The following is a 22,425-nucleotide window of genomic DNA, read 5'->3' as shown; positions in this document are numbered from 1 at the left end:
TCAAAAAATATGCATCTCCTTTATCTATCCTTCTTGTAATCTCCTGAAAGAATTTCAGCAGGTTCAGGCAAAATTTTCCTGGGTCACCAAGTACTCCATAAACTCATTGTAAACAATTGACTCCAACATCTTCCCAGTGCTGAGGTCAGGCTAACTGGTCTATAATTTCCTTCCTGCTGCCTTCCTCCTTTCTTAAAGAGCGGAGTGACATTTGCAATTTTCCAGTCCTCTGGCACCATACCAGAGTCGAATGATTCTTGAAAGATCATTACTGATGCGTCCACAATCTGTACCACTACCTCTTTCAGAACCTTGGGGTGCAATTCATCTGGTCTGGGTGACTTATGCACCCTTAGATCTTCCAGCTTTTTGAGCACCTTCTCCCTTGTAATAGTATCTGCACTTGCTTCTCTTCCCTCGCGCCCTTCAACATTTGGCACACTTCTAGTGTCTTCCACAGTGAAGACTGATGTAAAATGCTCATTTGGTTCATCTGCCATTTCCTTGTCCACCGTTAATATTTATCCAGCCTCATTTTCCAACGGTCCTATATCCAATCTCATCTCTCTTTTATTTTTACATACTTGAAAAGTTTTTGCTATCCACTTTGATATAGTTTGCTTTCATATTTCATCTTTCCCCTCCTAATGATTCTTTTAGTTGCTTTCTGTAGGTTTTTAAAAGCTTCCTAATCCTCTAACTTCCTGTTAATTTTTGCTTTGCTCGATGCCTTCTCTTTGCTTTTACATTAGTTTTGTCTTCCCTTGTCAGCCATGGTTGTACTATTTCGCCATTCGAGTATTTCTTTGTTCTTGGAATACATCTATCCTGCATCTTCCTAATTTTTCCCAGAAACTCAAGCCATTGCTGCTCTACTGTTATCCCTGCCTACATTTTCCAATTTACTTTGGCCAACTCCTTTCTCATACCACTGTAATTTCCTGTACTCCACTGAAATACTGCTATGTCAGACTTTATTTTCTCCCCTTTGATTCAAGAGCCTGATAGTTTAGGTGTAATAACTGTTCCTGAACCTGGTGGTGTGAGTCCTAAGGCTCCTGTTCCACCTTTCTGGTGGCAGTAGCAAGAAGAGAGCATGACCTGGTTGGGTGTCCTCAATGGATGTTGCCTTCCTGTGACAACACTGCACGTACAGTATATGTGCTCAGTGCTGGGGAAGGCTTTACCGGTGATGGACTGGGCTAGATCCACTGATTTTTGTAAGACTTTCCGTTCAAGGGTATTGCTGTTTCCATACCAGGCTGTGATCCAACCAATCAATATACTCTCCACTACACATTTATAGAAGTTTGTCAGAATTTTAGATGTCATACCGAATCTTCACGAATTCCTAAGGAAGTAGAGACACAGCTGCGCTTTCTTCGTAATTGCACTTGCGCACAGAGCCTGGTAGAGGTCATCTGAAATAACAACACCAAGGAGTTTAAAATTGCCGACTCTCTGTACCTCTGATCCATTGTAGGAAGGATATGGAGGGGGTGCAGAAAGGTTTTGTCAAGATACTGCTTGGATTAGAGGATATGAATTATAAGGAAAGGTTGCGTAACGTTGATTAGTTTTCCCTAGAGCAGGGACGGTTAAGGGGAGACATGGTAGAGGTTTCTTAAATTGTGAGAGACATGGGTTATGTCAACAGACAGAATCTTTTCACCAGGGTAGAAAAGTCAATCACCAGGGGACATGTTTTAAGGTTAGAAGGGGAAGTGTACAGGGGACAGGGAAAGTGTGAAGTGGAAGAGGCTTTTAAATAGGTATACGGATATGAAGGGAATGGAGGGGTACATATGATACACATTCTGTATAGATTGTCATCAGATTGCCACATAATGGGATGAATGCCCTGTCCAATGTTGTACTGTTCTGTGTTCTATAAAATCTCAAGGACGTTATGAATTTAAGTGAGTTGGACAAATAGAAGCGGATGAATTTAATGGTGTTTATCCATTTGGACTAAACTCATGAGGTATACAGATAGAGAGAGAGAGAGAGAGAATCACTTTCCCAGGGCAGGGGAGTCTAAAACAAGAAGGAATAGTTTAAGGTGAGAGGGGAGCTACTTAAAGGAGACCTGAGGTGTAAGCTTATCACACAGGGTGGTGAATATTTAGAAGCAGCCACCAGGGGAGTTAATAGACATAGATGCTTCTATAATGCTTAAAAAGCGAGACTTCCGGTAGCGCTCATGGAGTGAAGTCGCGTTCTTGACTCGCTCCATTACCTCTGAGTTTTTTTTCTCTATGGTCAGCTATACTTTAATTAACCATTAAGGCATCAACTCTTACAATACTTTGAATTAAACTGAATTCTCCGACAACTGGATGGAACTTAGATCTGCTATGTCTAAGAACGAGAAAGACGGCAAGGATGGTAAACCTCCGGTTAAACCGAAAGGTACGGATCTCCCCCCGACTGAATCACCGGTGACTTTGAAAGCGATAGCGGAGTTAATTCAGAGGGAAATCTCAACCTCTGTTAGGGAGATGATTCGTACGGAAATTGCAGGCCCTGTTAAAGATCTGATTCATACGGAAATCTCAACTAATTTCCAGAAAATTGCCGGTTTAATTGATAAGATGCAAACATGTATTGCGGAACATCAGTCGGCTATATCTGATCTTCAAAAATTCGCGCAACAAAGTGAGCTTAAGATGGGGAAAATCGAAGAAACAATTAATGTAATGAAGAAGAAACTTGACTTTTTGACTTTTAAAAACTCTGACTTGGAATCTAGAATGCGACGGCAGAATTTACGAATGATTGGCGTGAGGGAAGCCGCTGAAGGTAACAACCCCATGAAATATTTCTCCCAACTTTTAAAAGATGCATTCCCTACTGTATTTCCTGACCAACCACCGCTACTGGATCGTGTTCACAGAATCCCATCATACTCGTCTAGGTCAGATAGACCTAGGCATGTTATTTTACGTTTTCATTACTTTCAAGACAAGGAGAGACTGTTTCGATTTGCTCGATCTAAAGGTTTCATTGATTTTTCGGATCTTAAGTTCCGATTCGTGGAAGATTTCAGTAAACCAATCTGGGACCAACGGGTCCGTTACAGATCCGTGATGTCGGAATTCTATAAGAGGGATTTAAGACCAGCGCTGCTGTACCCTGCACGTCTAAGGATTCGCATGTCAGATGGAGCCCTTCGTTTTTTTGATTCTCCATCGGATGCCCAGAGTTATCTGGATCAACTTTCATCTCCAACATCTTAATTGCTTTCTTTTTAATTTTCTCCGTCGATCGGAGGCTGTGAATTGGTTGGTTTTAACTTTTCTGTGCCCTATTTGGGCAGAAAAGTTTACTTTCGATTTCTTAATATGGCTACTAAACTTTCTTTTTAACTGCGTCATTTCTTTCTTTTCCCAGGGGATTCTGGATGGTTACTTCCCTTTTGTCATCTTACGTATTTCCTGTGCGGCCTTAAATTTTGTAGTTTTTGTTTAAATTTTATTCTGTTTTGCTTTTTATAATCACTTTATGTTAATAATCCTATTTTTTTTGTTGCTGTGTCTATTCATGAGTTTGAGGTTTATTGTGGTTTTTTTTTAATATATATTTTCCGGCTTTTGTTCTGTTCTGTGTGTATTCTAATTGAGCTAACTTTTTTTTACTTATTTTTTTACTGTTTTACAGTTAGCTGATCCTTTTCATATTTATACCTTTTTTTTAGGGAGCGTATACCGGAAGTCATGGGGGTAGTTTTAGCGCTTGCTTCTTTCTGGCGGGTCTGCTTTAGATTTTGCCTTGGGGTCTTGGGCTGGGGGGTGGCGGGAGGGGCTTCACGTTTTAGTTTGTTTTTCTTTGGGCTATATACATTATTGAAGTACTGGTTGCGTCCTTTTCCCCGGTATCTTTTGTATGTTCTGTTCCCTCTCCGGGTTTGTGGGTCGCGCCTATTGTCAATCCTCCCTGTTGTGGGTTGACTTTAGGATTTATGGAGTCTATTATTAATTTTGTCTCCTGGAATACTAATGGTCTTAATCATCCTATTAAAAGAAAAAAAGTTTTTAAAGTGTTCCGGAGACTTAAAGCACAAATTTTATTTTTACAAGAGACCCATGTACGGAGGGGGGACAGACTACGTTTTTTCAAATTTTGGAAGGGACAACAATTTCATTCGAACTCCAATGCTAAGATTCGAGGCGTCTCTATTTTTATAGATTCCTCAGTTACTTTTATACAACAGGATATTATCTCTGATCCGAATGGTAGATTTTTATTGGTTAGTGGTTTACTATTTAATAAAAAAGTAGTTTTGGTTAATGTTTATGCTCCTAATATGGATTGTCCGGAATTTTATAAATCATTGTTTGATCAGTTTCCGAATTTGAACGAGTTTTCATTGATTTGGGGCGGAGATCTTAATACCTGTTTATCTCCAGCTTTGGACCGTTCAGCTCCTTTACGGACTTTACCTAATAAATCTGCAAATTTGATTAATTTTTTCCTTACTGATTCTGGGTCGACGGATATTTGGCGTTTTCTGCATCCTCAGGAAAAAGATTTTTCCTTTTTTTCACATGTTCATCATTCCTATTCAAGAATTGATTATTTTTTTATTGATTCTCGTCTCATTCCTTCAGTGATTAAATGTGATTATGATTCTATAACCATTTCGGATCATGCTCCACTTAAGCTTTCTATTAAAATTATGGCCAATATACCAAACAATAGACAATGGCGTTTTAATTCGCTGTTGCTTCAGGACTCGGACTTTGTTAATTTTATGAATGAACAGATTGAGCTTTTTTTTATAATTAACCATACAGAAGATATTTCGGTTAACACTCTTTGGGACACTTTTAAAGCCTATATTCGGGGTCAGATTATTTCGTATTCCGTTGCTTTGAGGAAGAAACAGAAGCAGGAGGAGATGGCAATTGTGGACAAGATTAAAGAAATTGATAAGAAATATGTTATGGCTCCTTCTGAGGAGCTATACAAACAAAGAACTGAACTTCAAATGGAACACAGTTTACTACTCTCGTCCTCGATTGTAAACCAATTAAAGAAAACAAGAAGTGATTTTTATGTTCACAGTGATAAAATTGGCAAGCTGCTGGCTAATCAATTGAAATCTAATTATGTTAAATCTCAAATCAATCAGATTTATAACCAAAATGATCGATTGATATTGGATCATGTGGGGATTAATCAAACCTTTTGTGATTTTTATTCTTCTTTATATCAATCAGAGTCTCCTTGAGATTCTAAATATATGAATGATTTTCTAGATAAGTTAGACTTTCCTCAGATTTCACAGGATATGTCTTCTTTATTAGATACTTCCATTACAATGGATGAGATTAAGAATGTTATTTTTTCTGTGAATCTGGGGAAAGCTCCTGGCCCTGATGGGTTTACCGTTGAATTTTATAAATGTTTTGCTTCTTTATTGATTCCCTGGCTCTATAAGGTTTTTGAGGCTTCTTTGAAACTTGGTAAACTTCCGGAATCTTTTAATAGAGCATCAATTTCTTTAATACTAAAGAAGGATAAAGACCCTGCTCAATGTGCATCTTATAGACCAATATCTTTATTAAATGTTGATTCTAAAGTCTTTTCTAAGTTATTAGCAAATAGACTAGAAAAAGTACTTCCTTCTATTATTTCGGAAGACCAAACGGGTTTTATTAAAGGTCGTTACTCTTTTTATAATATTCGTACATTGTTAAATATCGTTTATACTCCCTCACAAAATGTTCCTGAGTGTGTTATTTCTTTAGATGCCGAGAAAGCTTTTGATAGAGTAGAATGGCCTTATTTATTTAAGGTGCTTGAAATGTTTAATTTTAGCCTGAAATTTATATCCTGGATTAAACTGTTATATCACTCCCCTGTAGCCTCGGTTCGTACTAACTCTTTAAACTCACCTTTTTTTCCTCTCTTTCGTGGTACTCGACAAGGCTGTCCTCTTAGTCCCCTATTATTTGATATTGCATTAGAACCTCTTGCAATTGCTATTCGAGAATCCTCAAATATTACTGGGATAACTCGGGGATTAAAGTCCCATAAATTATCACTCTATGCTGATGATTTACTTTTATATATTTCTAATCCTGAGAGATCTATTCCTGCTGTTTTAGAGTTATTAGCACAATTTGGTCTTTTCTCAGGTTATAAATTAAATCTTAGTAAGAGTGAACTTTTTCCGATTAATAAACATCTTCCCTTATATTATAAATTTCCATTTAAATTGATTAATAATTACCTTTCATATCTTGGGATTAAAATTACTTGTAAACATAAAGATTTATTTAAGACTAACTTTTTACCATTAATAGACCATATTACTCAACTTTCATCTAAATGGTTTCCTTTATATTTAACTTTGATTGGTCGTATTAATGCAGTTAAGATGTTTTTTTTGCCAAAATTTTTATATGTGTTTCAGGCATTACCAATTTTCGTTCCTAAATCTTTTTTTGATAAAGTCGACTCTAAAATTTCTTCAGTTATTTGGCAGAATAAGAATCCGAGACTGGGTAAAATACATTTACAGAAAGCTAAGAGAGATGGAGGTTTAGCATTACCTAACTTTAGATTTTATTATTGGGCTATTAATATTCGACATATGAAACTTTGGTTACTTGACCGGGATATACTATCTATTCCTAAATGGGTAGCATTGGAATTACAATCTGTTCAGGGTTATACACTTGGTTCTATTTTAGGTTCATCTCTTCCTTTTGATTCGAAACGCCTTAAGCAGGTCTCTAACCCGATCGTTAAATATGCTTTGCGTATTTGGTTTCAATTCAGAAAATTTTTTGATCTTAATCAATTCGGGTTAGCGATTCCTATTTTAGGTAACATATTTTTTCCTCCCTCTTTTACGGATCGCGCTTTTCAAACTTGGAAGACTAAGGGTATTTTACGGTTTTTGGATTTATTTTTAGATGGTTCCCTTATGTCTTTTGAACAATTATCTAATAAATATAACCTATCAAGAATACATTTTTTTAGATATTTACAAGTTAGAAATTTTCTAAGTACTATACTTCCTTCCTTTCCAATGCTTCCTCCTATATATATTTTAGATTCGATAATTAACCTTAATCCATGTCAGAAAGGTGCATCGGCTATGATTTATAATATTATTATGAAACTCAGGAAAGCTCCATTTGATAAGATTAGGGTAGATTGGGAACAGGAATTGGGGCTTACCATTTCTGTGGATGATTGGGGGCAGATTTTACAATTAGTTAATACTTCCTCTATTTGTGCTAAACATTCCCTAATTCAATTTAAAGTGGTGCATAGAGCACATATGTCCAAAGATAAGTTAGCGCGTTTTTACTCGCATATTAATCCTTTCTGTGATAGATGTTCGGGGCAGATAGCCTCTTTAACTCATATGTTTTGGTCTTGCCCTACTTTGGAAACTTTTTGGAGAGATATTTTCAATATTATTTCTAAGGTATTAAATATAGATATCTCTCCTCACCCTATTACTGCTATCTTTGGACTACCTAAAATTTCTAGTAATCTTTCCCCTTCAGCCCGTAGAATGATTGCATTTCTTACTTTAATGGCGAAAAGATGTATTTTACAACATTGGAAAGAGCTTAATGCTCCAACTACCTTTTTTTGGTTTTCTCAGACGATTTTATGTTTGAATCTGGAGAAAATTAGAAGTAACCTTCATGATTCTTCATTTAAATTTGAACAGATTTGGGGACCTTTTATTCGATATTTTCATTTAATGTAATATTTACCCTTCTTGTTTTTTTTTTCACTGTTTTAATGGAGGTCGGGATTGAGGACGTGATTTTAAGTTTAACTCTGTTTGGTTTCAAGTTAGCCCATTGCTTTGCTTTGCTTTTAGTTAGTTGCACGGTGGGTTTTTTTTGGGGGGTTTTTTTTTCTTTTTTTCTATTGATATATATAAAATCTAGTATACTATTATGTTATTTTGGTTTCTTATGCTTAAATTACATTGTTTGTAGTATTTTCTTTTTGGTATTGTTATCTTTTGGAATTTTATTATACTTTAACATTGTATTAATGTTTATATGGCTTACCTTTTTTGTATACTTACTCAATAAAAAGATTTAAAAAGAAAGAAAAGAAAAAGCATTTGGGACAGGTACACGGTTAGCAAAGGCATTGAAGGATACTGGCCTAATGTTAGCAAACTGGATTAGCATTAATAGGCATCACAGTTGGTATGGATGAGTTGTGTGATTAGGGCCCATTTCTGTGCTCTGTTCCTATGAAACGTACCAGTTCAATCTCCTACAGTGTTGTGCTATTAGAACGGGAGTAGGTGTTGGCAGAGGAGTAAAGGTGAACCAGAAATTATGGAATGAAAAATTCCTTTGGAATGCCAAAAGGCAGGTGGAGATGTCTGGTGGAAAATAGAGAGTGTTTGTTTAAATGTAAAGATTGGTGGGGAGAAGTGGAAAGGAATCCATCTTGCCTGGGAGGCAAAAAGTAAAAGCAGAGAAGTGGAAAACAAAATGGTCACAGATGAGAACTGTGTCAGCTATTTTGGAGAGGAAACTATTTAAGAAAAATAAAGACATTTTGAAAGCATTTGTTTCGTAAACGTTATCAACAGAATAGGTGCTGGAGGAATAGGAGAATGGAATGGAGCCCTTGCAGGAAATGACTCTGACGGATATATAGTTGTGAGAGTCCATTGCAATGGATGTTGTTCACTGACTTATCTGACGATGGACCTAGTGAAGTCGAAGAGTTATGTTTATAGTTCAACGTAGGCTCAGGATACGGCACCTTGTATTGTGATTGGGCATGTTAATATCCTAGGGACTCTGAATTCAACAATATGAAATAACTAACATAAGAACATAAGAAGTAGGAGCAGGAGTAGGCCATCCAGCCCATCAAGCCTGCCCTGCCATTCAATATCATGGCTGATTTGTCTGTAAATTCAGCTCCATCTACCTGCCTTTTGCCCATAACCCTTAATTCCCTTACTATGTAAAAACCTATCTAATTGTTTCTTAAATATGTTTAGTGAGGAAGCCTCAACTGCTTCCCTGGGCAGAGAATTCCACAGATTCACCACTCTCTGGGAAAAACAGTTTCTCCTCATCTTCATCCTAAGTATTGTCCCCTTAATCTTGAGGCAACATCCTGTAGTTCTAGTCTCACCTACCAATGGAAACAACTTTCCTACTTTTATCTATCCCTTTCAAAATTTTGTATGTTTCTATAAGATCCCCTCTCATTCTTCTGAACTCCAGAGAGTATAGTCCCAGCCGACTCAATCTCTCCTCGTAGGTTAACCCCTTCATCCCTGGAATCAACCTGGTGAACCTCCTCTGCACTGCCTCCAAAGCCAGTATACCCTTCCTCAAGTATGGAGACCAGAACTGCACACAGTACTCCAGGTGCGGCCTCACCAGTACACTGTATATTCCAGCATGACCTCCCTGCTCTTGAATTCAATCCTTCTAGCAGTGAAGGCCAACATTCCGTTTGTCTTCTTAATAACCTGTTGTACCTGCAAGCCAACTTTTTGCGATTCATGAACTCCCAAGTTCCTCTGCACAACAGCATGCTGCAGTCTTTCACTATTTAAATAATAATCTGCTCTTCTATTATTCTTTCCAAGGTGGATGATCTTGCATTTACCAATATTGTATTCCATCTGTCAGACCTTGGCCCATTCACTGAACCTATCTATATCCCTCTGCAGACTCTCCACATACTCTGTACAACTTGCTTTTCCACTCAGTTTAGTGTCATCAGCAAATTTTGCTACGCTACACTCAGTCCCCTCTTCCAAATCATCAATGTAAACGGTAAACAGCTCTGGGCCCAGCACCAACCCCTGCGGCACCCGCTTCACCACTGACTGCCAACTGGAGAAACACCCATTTATACCAACTCTCTGCCTTCTATCGGTTAACCAATCCACTATCCATGCCAATACACTTCCTCCGACTCCCTGCATCCGTATCTTATTTATAATATGTCTCTTGTGCAGCACCTTATCGAACTGGCAAGTTCTAATGAAAGATCAACACCTGGAGTAATTAACTCCTCTTCTCTCACTACTGATGCTGCTTGACCTGCTGAATAATTCTAGCACTTCATTTATTTTTTTCTCTACCATCTGCAGTGTATTGCTTCTCCATTATATTGGATTTCACAATTTAGCGATTTTTTTTGTTTTTTTTTCCTGTTTTCTTTCATCTCCTGTACACATCTCCAGAAACATCAACTGTGATTCACAAGCCTTCACTCTTCTGCTAAAAGCACCACTCTAATAATATTTTTGGTTTTGGGGATCAAGAAAGTATAGATTTTTATGTCAAGAGAAGCACGGTATAGATGAATAATATGTTAATTTGTACTTTATTTTATAAAGTAGTCCTTATTTATATCTTAATTTACTTGTTCCACCTCCTTTTCAATGTTTCCTTGAATCTTTTGTGTCCACTAAGCTACCAGGCTAGATTAAGTACTGAACTCTATAGTGTGAACACATCCTCTTTTCTGAACAGTCAGCTGAGTTGAGCTGCCTCTGGTTATATTTAGGCAAAGTATGTGAAACAAAATATAATTTATCCTTGTAGTTATTTGAGCTAACATCAAGTTATAGAGTGCCACAGTAGCTTAGCATTTAGTGTGACGCTATTACAGTTCGGGATGTCAAGACTTCAGTTCAGGCACAGTCTGTAAGAAGTTTGTGCTTGATTTCCTGTGAGTGTGTTTGTTTCCTCTGGGTGCTCCGGTTTCCTCCCACACTCCAAACACATACCGGTTAGAACCTACTGGTTAGTAGGTCAATTGATCATTGTAAATTGTCCTGTGATTAGGCTAGAGTTAAACAGGTGGGTTGCGGTGTGGTGCAGCTCGTTGGGCTGAAAAGGCCTGGTCTACATTATAACTCTAAATGAAATCAGTTGGAACGGGTGTCAGGATGGTGCAGCCGTTAGCACAACACTATTACAGCTTGGGATGCTTCAGGTTCAATTCCGGAACCATCTGTAAGGAGTTTTTGTATCTTCTTCCTGTGAAACACATAGGTTTCCCCCTGGTGCTTTAAAGATGTACCAGTTAGTAGGTTAATTGGTCATTGTAAATGATCCTGTGACAAGGTGAGTTCCTGGGTGGTGTGGCTCATTGGGCCTGAAGGGGCCTGTTTCATGCTGTATCTCTAAATAAATAAATGTAAAATGCACAGTGTGCCTCCTGAGGATCCAACTTAAGCATCTAGATGGTAATATCTGCTCTATTTTGTACTTATCCGTGCATTTAATAACTAGTGAGACTTTAGTTAATGTAAATATGGCGAATAAAAATTAAAAGTGATCTCATTGTTAGGTTGTGTTTATTTATCCTTTTAAGTATATAAATCTTTCACCATCTTTTCAAGAATTAAAATAAATTGTGATATAGTTATAAAGCCGAAAGACTTAAATTTTACTTTTCTGTCTTTTAGCACTGACCAGCGTGAGTACACCTTGCAGCGCTGCCGATGTGAACTGTTTGGATTCATATAATTTTCATCCAGTGGAGAGTTTACACACCAAGGGACCAACTACCCATGTGCCTGCTTTAATAGACGAGTCACTTGGTTTGCCTACAAATGGTGACACAGACTGTCTAAATTTATTTGAGACTGGATTCTACCATTCTGATTTAAACCAGATAAACATGTGCAACAGTGAGTCTGAAAGACCGGCAAAGAGATTGAAAATGGGGATTTCTGTTCAAGAATCTTTTATCAATGACCTTTCTGTAAATAACCTGGATGTGGATTTTGAAAATCACACACATCACATCACTAGTGCCAAAATGTCTGTTTCTGTTGCAGATTTTAGCAGCTTGCCTAGTAGTGAAGCAAATGGCTTCATTAATCCCTGTGCACTACACCAGCATACGGCTCTCCAATCAGAGTGACTCCATTGAAACTTCTTCTGAAATGGTGGTATGCAGTAATGTTGAGCTTGGTGGATGAGCCATCGAGATTGTTCAGTCATTCACTGGAAGTTTGAATTTTTTTACTATGACATCAGTGATGTCTTTTTACCTATAGAACTTTAATCTTGATTTCTCAAGAGTTAAATAGCCATTTATTTTCAGTCCCTAGTAACATAGAAATTTGAGAGATTATGTTCATATAGCAGAGTTGGGGACTTAAAATTGAACTTTACGACACAGTCCTGAATTCTCACGCTATTGCATCTCCTTTGTAGTTGAAGAACCATTTCACCTCCTGACACCACCTTTGGGAATCTGAAACAATAGAAATGGCTTCCATGAATGCACACTACTGTCACAGTAGTGGGTATAGAGGAATACTAATGTTTACAGGTACCTGGCCTTGTCCCTGGCTAATGTAGCATTTTGGAAGTGAACTGTGCACAACCTGTGCAAAGACCTGCATGAACAGAGCCTTCTCATCCATTCACTTAAAACAGAGCACTTCAGTTTATGGTGCCATGAGCGCATCCTTTGGAAGAAAATTGATGGATGAAATACAAGTGGGAGAAAGCCTACAGACTTGCAAATGTTGGGCATGGCTGCCATCTGTAAACGGGTTGGAACTACTGCCAGATTTCTGTGCTGAGAAACTTTTCAAGCTTTTATTGATTAGATTAAATATTGAATTTTGTGATAATTGTATATTTGTTTTTTTAAAAGACTTTAAAGATTGTATTATAGTGTATCTCAAACTGCGCAGTGCATTATATATCTTATGAGATTTCCTGGGGCAGCTGAAATCGTCTCGACACAACTTGGGACTTGCCACTTTTAATCACAATTCTGTTTGACACTTAAGCCATCTTGCAGCAGTTCATTATGTTTTGTATCCATGCCCACAGTGTAATACAGTGAAACCTTGAACCAAACGGAAGCTCTACTATTTTGTAATATATATTCCAAATTTTTAGTCTGTTGTAAACTTCGCAATTTCTCTAAGTAAAAGTTTGCAATAAAGCACTTGTTGAACTGAAACAAGAAAATACTGAATTTTAAATTATAGTAATTATTTGATTAGGTGTACAGTACCTAGTATCCATTTTACACAGCAGGAAATAAAATGGTACTTTTATCTGTAAATTGTTGTTGATCATTATCAAGTTCTGATTAAGAAATTTTGGAATTCCCTACCTGGTTTAGTATTAGAAGATACTCGGAATCCAGAAAGATAAGTGTCCTTTAAGCCTATTTATAGTACATTTATTGTCACATGTTTCATTTTGTAGTTTTTGCATTAGTGTTTATTGCTTTGCTTCCTAGTTTCTAAAGACATGTAGGTCATTAATATTAATGTAATTCTTACTGTTGAGCATCTGCTAAAATTGTAGTTAAGCTCTGCTGAGTACCTATTCTCACATTATTTTGTTTTTTTAAATTACAAGAATTTACTATACCACATTTGAGAAAAATTTTACTGTTTTTCCAAGTGATTTGAAAGTGTGACGAAGGTTAATTAGCTGGGATACACAACATGATGAACTGCTTTTGTACAATGTAAATATTTACATTCTGTCTGGAGAATCTATCTTCACCCTTGCCCCTATATTTGCACAATCCCCTAAAACTTAGTGCAGAAATTTTACACAAATACTGCCATTTTAAATGCGCAAGAGTGAATACTGTGGTTTGAGAGACTGAGTTGATTTACTGTGTAGATGAGTATGACTGTAAAGTCATACTATGCTTTCAGTTTTTAATACAGGAATCTAGTATGGTAGATGAAGCTTTAGGTTCTGAGACAGTACAGAGTGGCATAAAGGTACAAGACACAAGTAACGGGTAGCCTTGGCTCTTGCCGGTATAGTGTGGAATTCTGATTCATGTCATCAGCTTATAGCTTGTGTTTATGTGCTGATCTATGCATTTGTCTTCTGTGGGATTTTTCTTTCTAATGTTAACTAAACTCAGTCCTGTACTTGTGGAAATGCTATACATATCCCTTCATTTATATATTTGAGCGTGATGACTGGAATTGCAAAGGCTAGTCTGTAGTAATGTTCACACAGATTTATGACTGATCACTTGCATCAGTTGCACTTTTTGAAATTTTAAAACCATTCCTAGTGCATTATAAATACAGAAATTAACTATGCATTCAGACTTTGTAAGGTTCCCTTGGCAAACAGTAGTGTTTTTTTTTATTACAGGGTTTAATTTAAAAGTTACTATTACTGATTTGCTTGTGATTTTTAGAGAAAAAATAAAATCCTTATTGGTATGTATTCTCTTGCCAGTTACATTGATTAACTTCTAACTGAGTAATACAGTTTATTTAAAAGCATTTAGTCCAAAATTTAAACTGTTTAACCTTTTTTGTTTGGGGCTAATGTTATTTACTTGTTACAATGTTTAAATATTTTGAAATGTGTTTGGCGTGTAGAAAAAAATGTCCTTCATCCTGCACGTTGAACAAAGATCATTGAAATATCTATGATACGCTACCAAAACTAAAACCAAATTCTTAATGGGAACTGATATTTTAGAATTTTGTAAATTTCCTTTTTTATGTTCATATTAAACAGGGCAATAATTTGAGAGAATGTAATTATGTAGAATTTATGCATCTAGTAAACTACTAAGTTTAAGTTTAAAGTGTCATGAAATGATGCTTGCTTCTTTCTAAATGAGAATCTTATTTAACCACTGGGATGTAGAAGATTTGATGTTTATTGTCAAGCTTTGTTGACTGCTGGCCAAAGATGATTGTCTTTCCTTTCCATTTTGAAAAGTCTGTTCATATACTAATACATTTAGAACTGTAACTGGTGCTGTGGTGAATATAGCAATACTTCACCAAGAAAAGAGACCATGTTTTCTCGCTAGTCTAAATGATTAGTTTCCTAATATTAACTGATCCAGTTACTTGAAGGTTTTACTTGTTTGATGGCTGAAGAATATCAAGGATAGGTCATTTAAAATACTACAGTTTTTTTCTTCTTGGCTGAAGATAACTATCTGTAGTGAGAAAATCTCCCAGTTGTTGAATTTTATGATACTTTATCCAAAGTCTGTAGTATGAATTAAAATTACTTATTGAAGGTAAAATAGTGACAAGTTGAACTAACTGTAATTGTATACAGAAATTTGAAAAGTTGATACATTGCAGAAGAGGGAGTTTGTACAATGTTTGTGAAGAATGAAAGCAATGTGGTATTGATCAATATAGATATGCTACTTAAATGCTTCTAGTAAAATAAAAGCACTAGCAATACTGTTCTGAAAAATTGGTGCTACAGCTCCTCTTCAACTACTGTTGTAGTTAGTAATAGAGCTGCCAGTGGGGAAATGGGTTATTTGTTGACAATCAAGACAGCATTCAGTTTTGAAGATATACAAGAAGAAAGCTCTAACATTGTGTTTTGTTTTAATATTTGTATATAAATACTGAAGGTTTTTGTTCAGCATTATTTTGTACTTCTGTTGTACCTTGATGTGTGGTGTATACCATTTCCAGAAATAAAAAGTCTGGAAGTCTCATCTTTATTTTGATTAACTATAACTTTAAAGTTGATGTGAAAGTACATTGTTCTCAAATTCTTCTAAAGGCTTGATTTCATGCTGTAAACCATTTGTACAAAGCCCAGCAGAAAATTTGTGACTCTCAACTATCACCAGTCTGATTGTTAACAATAGTTTCTAGTCAGCAGAAAAAATGTGCCTGATTTGTCTGAAAATAGGAAATTATATTGAGCATTGAAGTTCACTTGTATATTCCAAGGTGGCGCATGCCTACGAGTATACTGAGCTGCATTGGAATTGACTGTCCTATTTCTTGAGCAGAGTAATTCAACATTTTACTTTTATGAGACCTAGGAGCAGAATTAGGCCATTTGGCCCATCAGGTCTGTCCACCATTCCATCATGGCCGATTTATTATCCCTATCAATTCCATTCTCCTGCCTTGTCGTCATAACCTTTGATTAATCAAAACCTAACAACCTCCACCTTAAATATACCCAATGACTTGGTCTGCAAAGCTGTCTGTGGCAAAAAAAAATTCCACAGATTCACCACCCTCTGGCCGAAAGAAATTTTTCATCATCTGTGTTCTAAATGGGTGTCCCTCAATTCTGAGGCTATGTCTTCTGGTCCTAGACTCACCCACTATAGGAAACATCCTCTCCATATTCACCCCTTTCAATATTCGATAGGTTTCATTGAGATCCTCCACCCCTTCCCCCCAACATTCTTCTAAACTCCAGCAAGTACAGGCCCAGAGCCATCAAATGCTTGTCATCTGTTAACCCTTTCATTCCTGGAATCATTCTTATAAACCTCATGCCCACCCATACTTCATTAGATAAAGGGGCTCAAAACTGCTCACAATACTCCAAGTGCAGTCTGACTAATACTTTATAAGCCTCAGCATTACATCCTTTTGTAATCTCGTCCTCTCAAAATGAAGGCTAACATTGCATTTCCTTCCATACCACTGACTCAACCTGCAAGTTAACCTTTAGGGAATCTTGCACAAGCTCTGCACCTCTGATTTTTGATTTTTCTCCACATTTACAAAATAGTCCATGTCCTTTATTCCTTCTGCCAGAACGCATGACCATACACTTCTTTATATTGCATCTGCCACTTCTTTGCCCATTCCCCCAATCTAAGTCCATCTGTGAAAAACCCTGTTTTCTCAACATTGCCTGCACATCGTAGGCAAATGGCCACAAGGCCATTGATTCCTTAATCCAAATCATTTGACACATAATGTGAAAAGAAGCACTCCCAACATTGATTCCTGCAGCAAGCACTAGTCACTGACAGCCAACCGGAAAAGGCCCCCTTTATTCTCTCTACCTTCAGTCAGTCAGCCAATCTAATATCCATTTTAGTACCTTTCCCATCATACTCTTTTTTTGAAAATCAAAGAACACAAGATCCACCAGTATTTTTTTTCCTTTTGCAGACCCTGCTTGTTTCCTCAAAGAATTTCAACAGATTTGTCAGGCAAGGTTTCCCCTAAAGGAAACCTACGCTGCACTCCCTCAATAGCAAGAATGTCCTTCCTCAAATTTGGAGACCAAAACTGCACACAGTACTCTAGGTGTGGTCTCGCCAGGGCCCTGTACAGCTGCAGAAGGACCTCTTTGCTCTTGTACTCAATTCCCCTTGTTATGAAGGCCAGCATGCCATTAGCTTTCTTCACTGCCTGCTGTACTTGCATGCTTGTTTTCAGTCACTGATGTACAAGAACACCTAGATCTCATTGTGCTTCCCCTTTTCCTAACTTATCATGTGCCTCCAAGTACCCAGAAACCTCATCCTTAATAGTAGACTCCAATGTCTTTCCAATCACTGAAGTCAGGTTAAATAGCCTATAATTTTCTTTTTTCTGCCTCCCTTCCTTAGAGCAGAGTGCCATTTGCAATTCTTCAGTACTCTGGAACCATTCCAGAATCTAGATAGCTACCTCTTTAAGAATCTTGCAATGTAGTCCGTCTGGTCCAGGTGACTTATCTACCTCAAGTCTTTTCAGCTTCCCAGGCACTTTCTTCTTCGTAAAAGCAGTAGACATTCACTTCTGCTCCCTGTCGCTCTTGCATTTCTGGCATCCTGCTAGTGTCTTCCACAGTGAAGACTGATGTAAAATGGTTATTAAATTTCTCTCCCATTACTACCTCAACAGCAGTCTGATATCCACGCTTGTCTCTTCTCATATTCTGAAAAATCTTTTTGTGCCCTATTTTATACTATTGGCTGGCTTGCCTTCATATTTCATCTCTTCCCTCTTTGTATATTTTTTTTTAGTTGCCTTCTGTTGGTTCTTAAAAACTTTCCAATTGTCTACCTTCCTGCTAAAACTTAGCTTTTAATATATTAAATGATTGAGTGTATAGATGGTGATTTTTTAAGTCATCCTTTTACAAACATCAGTGGGTAATTTTGTGTGGCAATAGGTATGCTTTCAATGTTTGGAGATTTAAAAGGTAATATTTTCAATGATGTTATTTTTAAGATAAAGCAAAATACACCATTATGAACCCATCATTTGGCTATTCTGCATTACTGAATTTACATTCTTAACTCCATTTTGGCAGTTGATATATCCTTAAGAAAGGTTTTTCATATTTTCTTAATGACTGATATCATTTGTTGCCCTTAAACCACAAAAATGTGACAAATGGCTCTCAAGAATTAAGAGTTCTCATCTAACAGGGGTCTACTTAAAGAACAGAGCATTTTATATTTGCATCAAAATGCAATCTAGATTCTCTAGTACCGCGACATTTCTAATGCCTTTTATCGCCTGTTACAGAAGCATTTCCTGTTTTGTAATGGAAGCCGTTTCATCGTATGCTATTAATGTGCATAAGTCTCATTCTGATTCATTATGCCTGATCATTAGGGAATCTACAGGCCAAACTGAGAGGAATAAGAAAGCATTTAGGCAACAAGGAATCAGCTAAAGTATCATTAAAACCCCCACTAAAAATGTAATGCTGTAATTAGAAAAAAAAACTTCCTTTTTGTTTGGATGTTACTGACATTGAGTTGCTGGCTGGGTTGCTCTTGGTCAGAACTTACCTTTGAAATATTTTTAGTTTCAAACAAATGCAGTACGACAATTTCTTCTTCATTAAAAGTTGCATCTGAAACTCAGATGAGAAATTACTTTTAAACCTGGTCAGCAAAAATATTCTACTGTTAGAGCCACCCAAGGAGTTATTGTGTCACCCTGAATAATAGATAATTGGCTGCATTCATTTCATTTCTACATGTCTTTAGTAGATTAGAAGAGGTTTCCATTATTTCTAAACTAAGGAAAAGCTGTCCTGGTTTCAGAGGAGTATATTTAGTTATTGTTCAGATATGCCAAAGCAATTTACCAAATAAAAGATTGCTTTTAATGCAATCAATTTTGATAGAAATGAAGAAGTTTTAGAGTCTGATGTTGGGAATATGTTTTCTTACGGTTCCAATGTAGGGGCAATGTAAACTGAGATCTGTTCACACTGTCATGCTGGTTAAATTTGATCTGGAAAACGTGATGTTTCAGAGAGTGAGAAATTGCAGGCAGACTTGTCAGCCATGGTCAAAGATACAAAGCTGTAGGCACCTTTGACCTACCTATTTAATGTTTGTTTTTCTATCCAGGGAGTTATTGCTAAGAGAACACCAGAGTAGTTTTAATTAAATGCTGGGAGCCGCCCTGCGTAGTGCTGAAACTGTGGGGCAGAAGCAGGATTACCAAACATGGGAGCTGAAAGAGGAATGCTGACTCAGGGGTACCAAAATAAGAGGGAATTGGTTGTTAGATTATCTCTACCACCAGCAGTAAGATGTAAGAGACTTATTATTGTTTGTGGGTTCAATTAGGTCATTCATACCACTTGCCTTGTGTGTAACCCCTATGCTATGCCTTCTCCAACATGGCACCTTGTGGGTAAGAGGTTGCAAATTATGATGGCTGCTGGCCTACAATGTTCAGCTGGAACAGCTCAATGTGTTCTGAAAGGGTGCAATTCAGCATAGTAGTAGGACTAAGCCATCTCTCACTAAAAACATACCTTGACCTATGACCTTCAATATCCCTGCACAACTTTTTGTTGATTGAGGAAAACGTTTGAAGAACAAGACCTCAGGTTAGGTACAAGCTTCATAGTCTACTGGTTGGCAATGATCATGTTTCTGAAACCTGGACTACCCTAACAGAGTTACTGGAAAAATACCATCTATCCTATCTGCAGCATGCTCCAAATTTATTGGAAGGATAAGGGAAAAAAACAGGAACTTCATGAATGTCCCACATAACATAATGCAGAGAGGAACCTGAGGCAAGTTGACCAGGTATGAACAAAACTCTTTTCCTCAAAAACATTAATGAGGCTGCTGGGTTTTTACTACAATCAGGGGCACCATTCTTTTTATAAAACAGGAAATGAACAATTTAAATTTCCAAGATCAATAACAGTGTTATTAAGAGAGGATTGAAGTTCTCGGTGATTAGGACTTAACTTTTGAGGCAGAGGTGACCTGTAAAGGAAGATGGGTTGCCTCTGAACTGGAGGGGACCAATAGCCTCATTGACATAGGTAAGGTGAAATAGTCAGTCTTTTTCCCAAGGTAATGGAGTCTCAAACTTGAGGACATCCATTTATTTAAAGGAGTGGTAAACTGGTTAAGATGCAAAGGGGAGGATGGTCAAACTATGAAACAAACAACCAGTGGAAGTGGTAGAGGAGGGTACAAATGCAATGTTTAAAAGGCATTTAGTCAGATACCTGGACGGGAAACATTTAGAGGATAATGGGGCAAATGCAGGCAATGGGACTACTTCAGTAAGTGTGGCTGAGTTGGGCTAAAGTCCCTGTCATGCTATATACGGTAATTCTAAGATCCTAAAAGGAATATAAAGACAGTCTTTTATCGTGGAGAAAGATGACCAATGAGCACAGAGGGATATAGACGTGTATGAGTCACCAAAAGTAGAAAGCAAAGAGGTTTAACATTTAGAAACAATTTTTACAGTTGTGGAATATTGGTGAGGCAGCAGTTATTGCACAAGTTTGTCCTCCTACTTAGGTCAGGATATATATTAGTAGTAGAGGCAGCCTCAAAAAGATTCATTGAACCAGTTCTTAATATGAATGAGTTATCCTGTCGCAACACTTAAACAAATTATATCAGAAATTGAGTTTAGAAAAATTGGGGATGAAGTTAATGAACCTGAGTATGAGCTGGTAATTGTCAAGATGTTTTGCTAGTGGGCAAAATCTCAAATGAAGAAAAACAATTTCCTCAGAAGGGGGCAGTCATTTAAAATTGAGGATGTGGATAAATTCTGTAATTATTCAGAATAGGGTGAACCTTCAGAATTCTCTACCCCGGGGGATTGTGCAGACTAAATAACTGTAGGTATTTTAAAAAGGTAAATGTGCTTGCAACACTGTGTGTCAGACAGAGTGATCAATAGCACTGGGGCTCCACAGGGGACTGTCTTGTCTCCCTTCCTCTTCACCATTTACACCTCGGACTTCAACTACTGCACAGAGTCTTGCCATCTTCAGAAGTTTTTGGATGACTCTGCCATTGTCGGATGCATCAGCAAGGGAGATGAGGCTGAGTACAGGGCTACGGTAGGAAACTTTGTCACATGGTGTGAGCAGAATTATCTGCAGCTTAATGTGAAAAAGACTAAGGAGCTGGTGGTAGACCTGAGGAGAGCTAAGGTACCGGTGACCCCTGTTTCCATCCAGGGGGTCAATGTGGACATGGTGGAGGATTACAAATACCTAGGGATACGAATTGACAATAAACTGGACTGGTCTAAGAACACTGAGGCTGTCTACAAGAAGGGTCAGAGCTGTCTCTATTTCCTGAGGAGACTGAGGTCCTTTAACATCTGTGGGACAATGCTGAGGATGTTCTACGAGTCTGTGGTGGCCAGTGCTATCATGTTTGCTGTTGTGTGCTGGGGCAGCAGGCTGAGGGTAGCAGGCACCAACAGAATCAATAAACTCATTCATAAGGCCAGTGATGTGGGGATGGAACTGGACTCTCTCACGGTGCTGTCTGAAACGAGGATGCTGTCTAAGTTGCAGGCCATCTTGGCCAATGTCTCCCATCCACTACATAATGTACTGGGTGGGCACAGGAATACATTCAGCCAGAGACTCATGCCACCGAGATGCAACACAGAGCGTCATAGGAAGTCATTCCTGCCTGTGGCCATCAAACTTTACAACTCCTCCCTTGGAGGGTCAGACACCCTGAGCCAATAGGCTGGTCCTGGACTTATTTCATAATTTACTGGCATAGTTTACATATTACTATTTAACTATTTATGGTTCTATTACTATTTATTATTTATGGTACAACTGTAACGAAAACCAATTTCCCCCGGGATCAATAAAGTATGACTATGACTATGAAGTTTTCTAAAGTTCAGGAAATTGAGTACTATAGGGTACTAAGGACGTAAGAGGGCAAGTCCTGGAGTAGATCAGACAATCATTAAATGGTGAGTTCCTATTTTCTTGTGTTCTTATAAAAGCAAAGAGAACACATGGAAAATGCTAACAAGTTAAATTTTAAGTGCGACTATAGTTTGCAGACAAAAGGGATCAGCAAAAGTGGAGATCAAAAAGTAAATCTGTGCATGGAGATAGAAGACATGAATACAGTTTGAAATGAACACTTTGGCAGTATCACTGCTCTTGCCAAGACAGAATGTATTTGAGATCTACCTGATCTAGTGCCTGCACTATTTTAGCTTTTCTCCCATATCTGTACTCAAGGTGCTAGAAAAACCATTCATTGCAAAATCAACCAAATGAAAATCTGAGCAATAGATGAAGCATTGCGACGGACAGTTGTGGAGGCCAATTCATTGGGAATATTTAAAGAAGAGGTTGCTAAATTCTTGCTGCTCCTCTTCATACATATTAATGGTCCACCAGAGTCTCCCTGAAAGAATATATATAAAATGTA

General features: G+C 37.6%; 1 protein-coding gene across 4 annotated transcripts in view; it reads left to right on the top strand.

The window, feature by feature from the left end:
- LOC134343967 (mesoderm induction early response protein 3-like) overlaps positions 1 to 15,453 on the top strand; it is a 72,684-nt gene extending 57,231 nt beyond the window's left edge. For all 4 annotated transcript variants that reach the window (XM_063042954.1, XM_063042955.1, XM_063042956.1 and 1 more), the window contains one exon: positions 11,447 to 15,453. In XM_063042954.1, coding sequence (XP_062899024.1) covers positions 11,447 to 11,907 — 461 coding nt within the window. In that variant the 3' untranslated portion in view covers positions 11,908 to 15,453. The remainder of the gene's footprint in view (positions 1 to 11,446) is intronic.
- Positions 15,454 to 22,425: the final 6,972 nt, after the last annotated feature.

This window comes from Mobula hypostoma, chromosome 3, assembly GCF_963921235.1.
Source record: "Mobula hypostoma chromosome 3, sMobHyp1.1, whole genome shotgun sequence".
Classification (NCBI taxonomy): domain Eukaryota; kingdom Metazoa; phylum Chordata; class Chondrichthyes; order Myliobatiformes; family Myliobatidae; genus Mobula; species Mobula hypostoma.
This window is presented reverse-complemented; position numbering and strand designations above follow the sequence as displayed.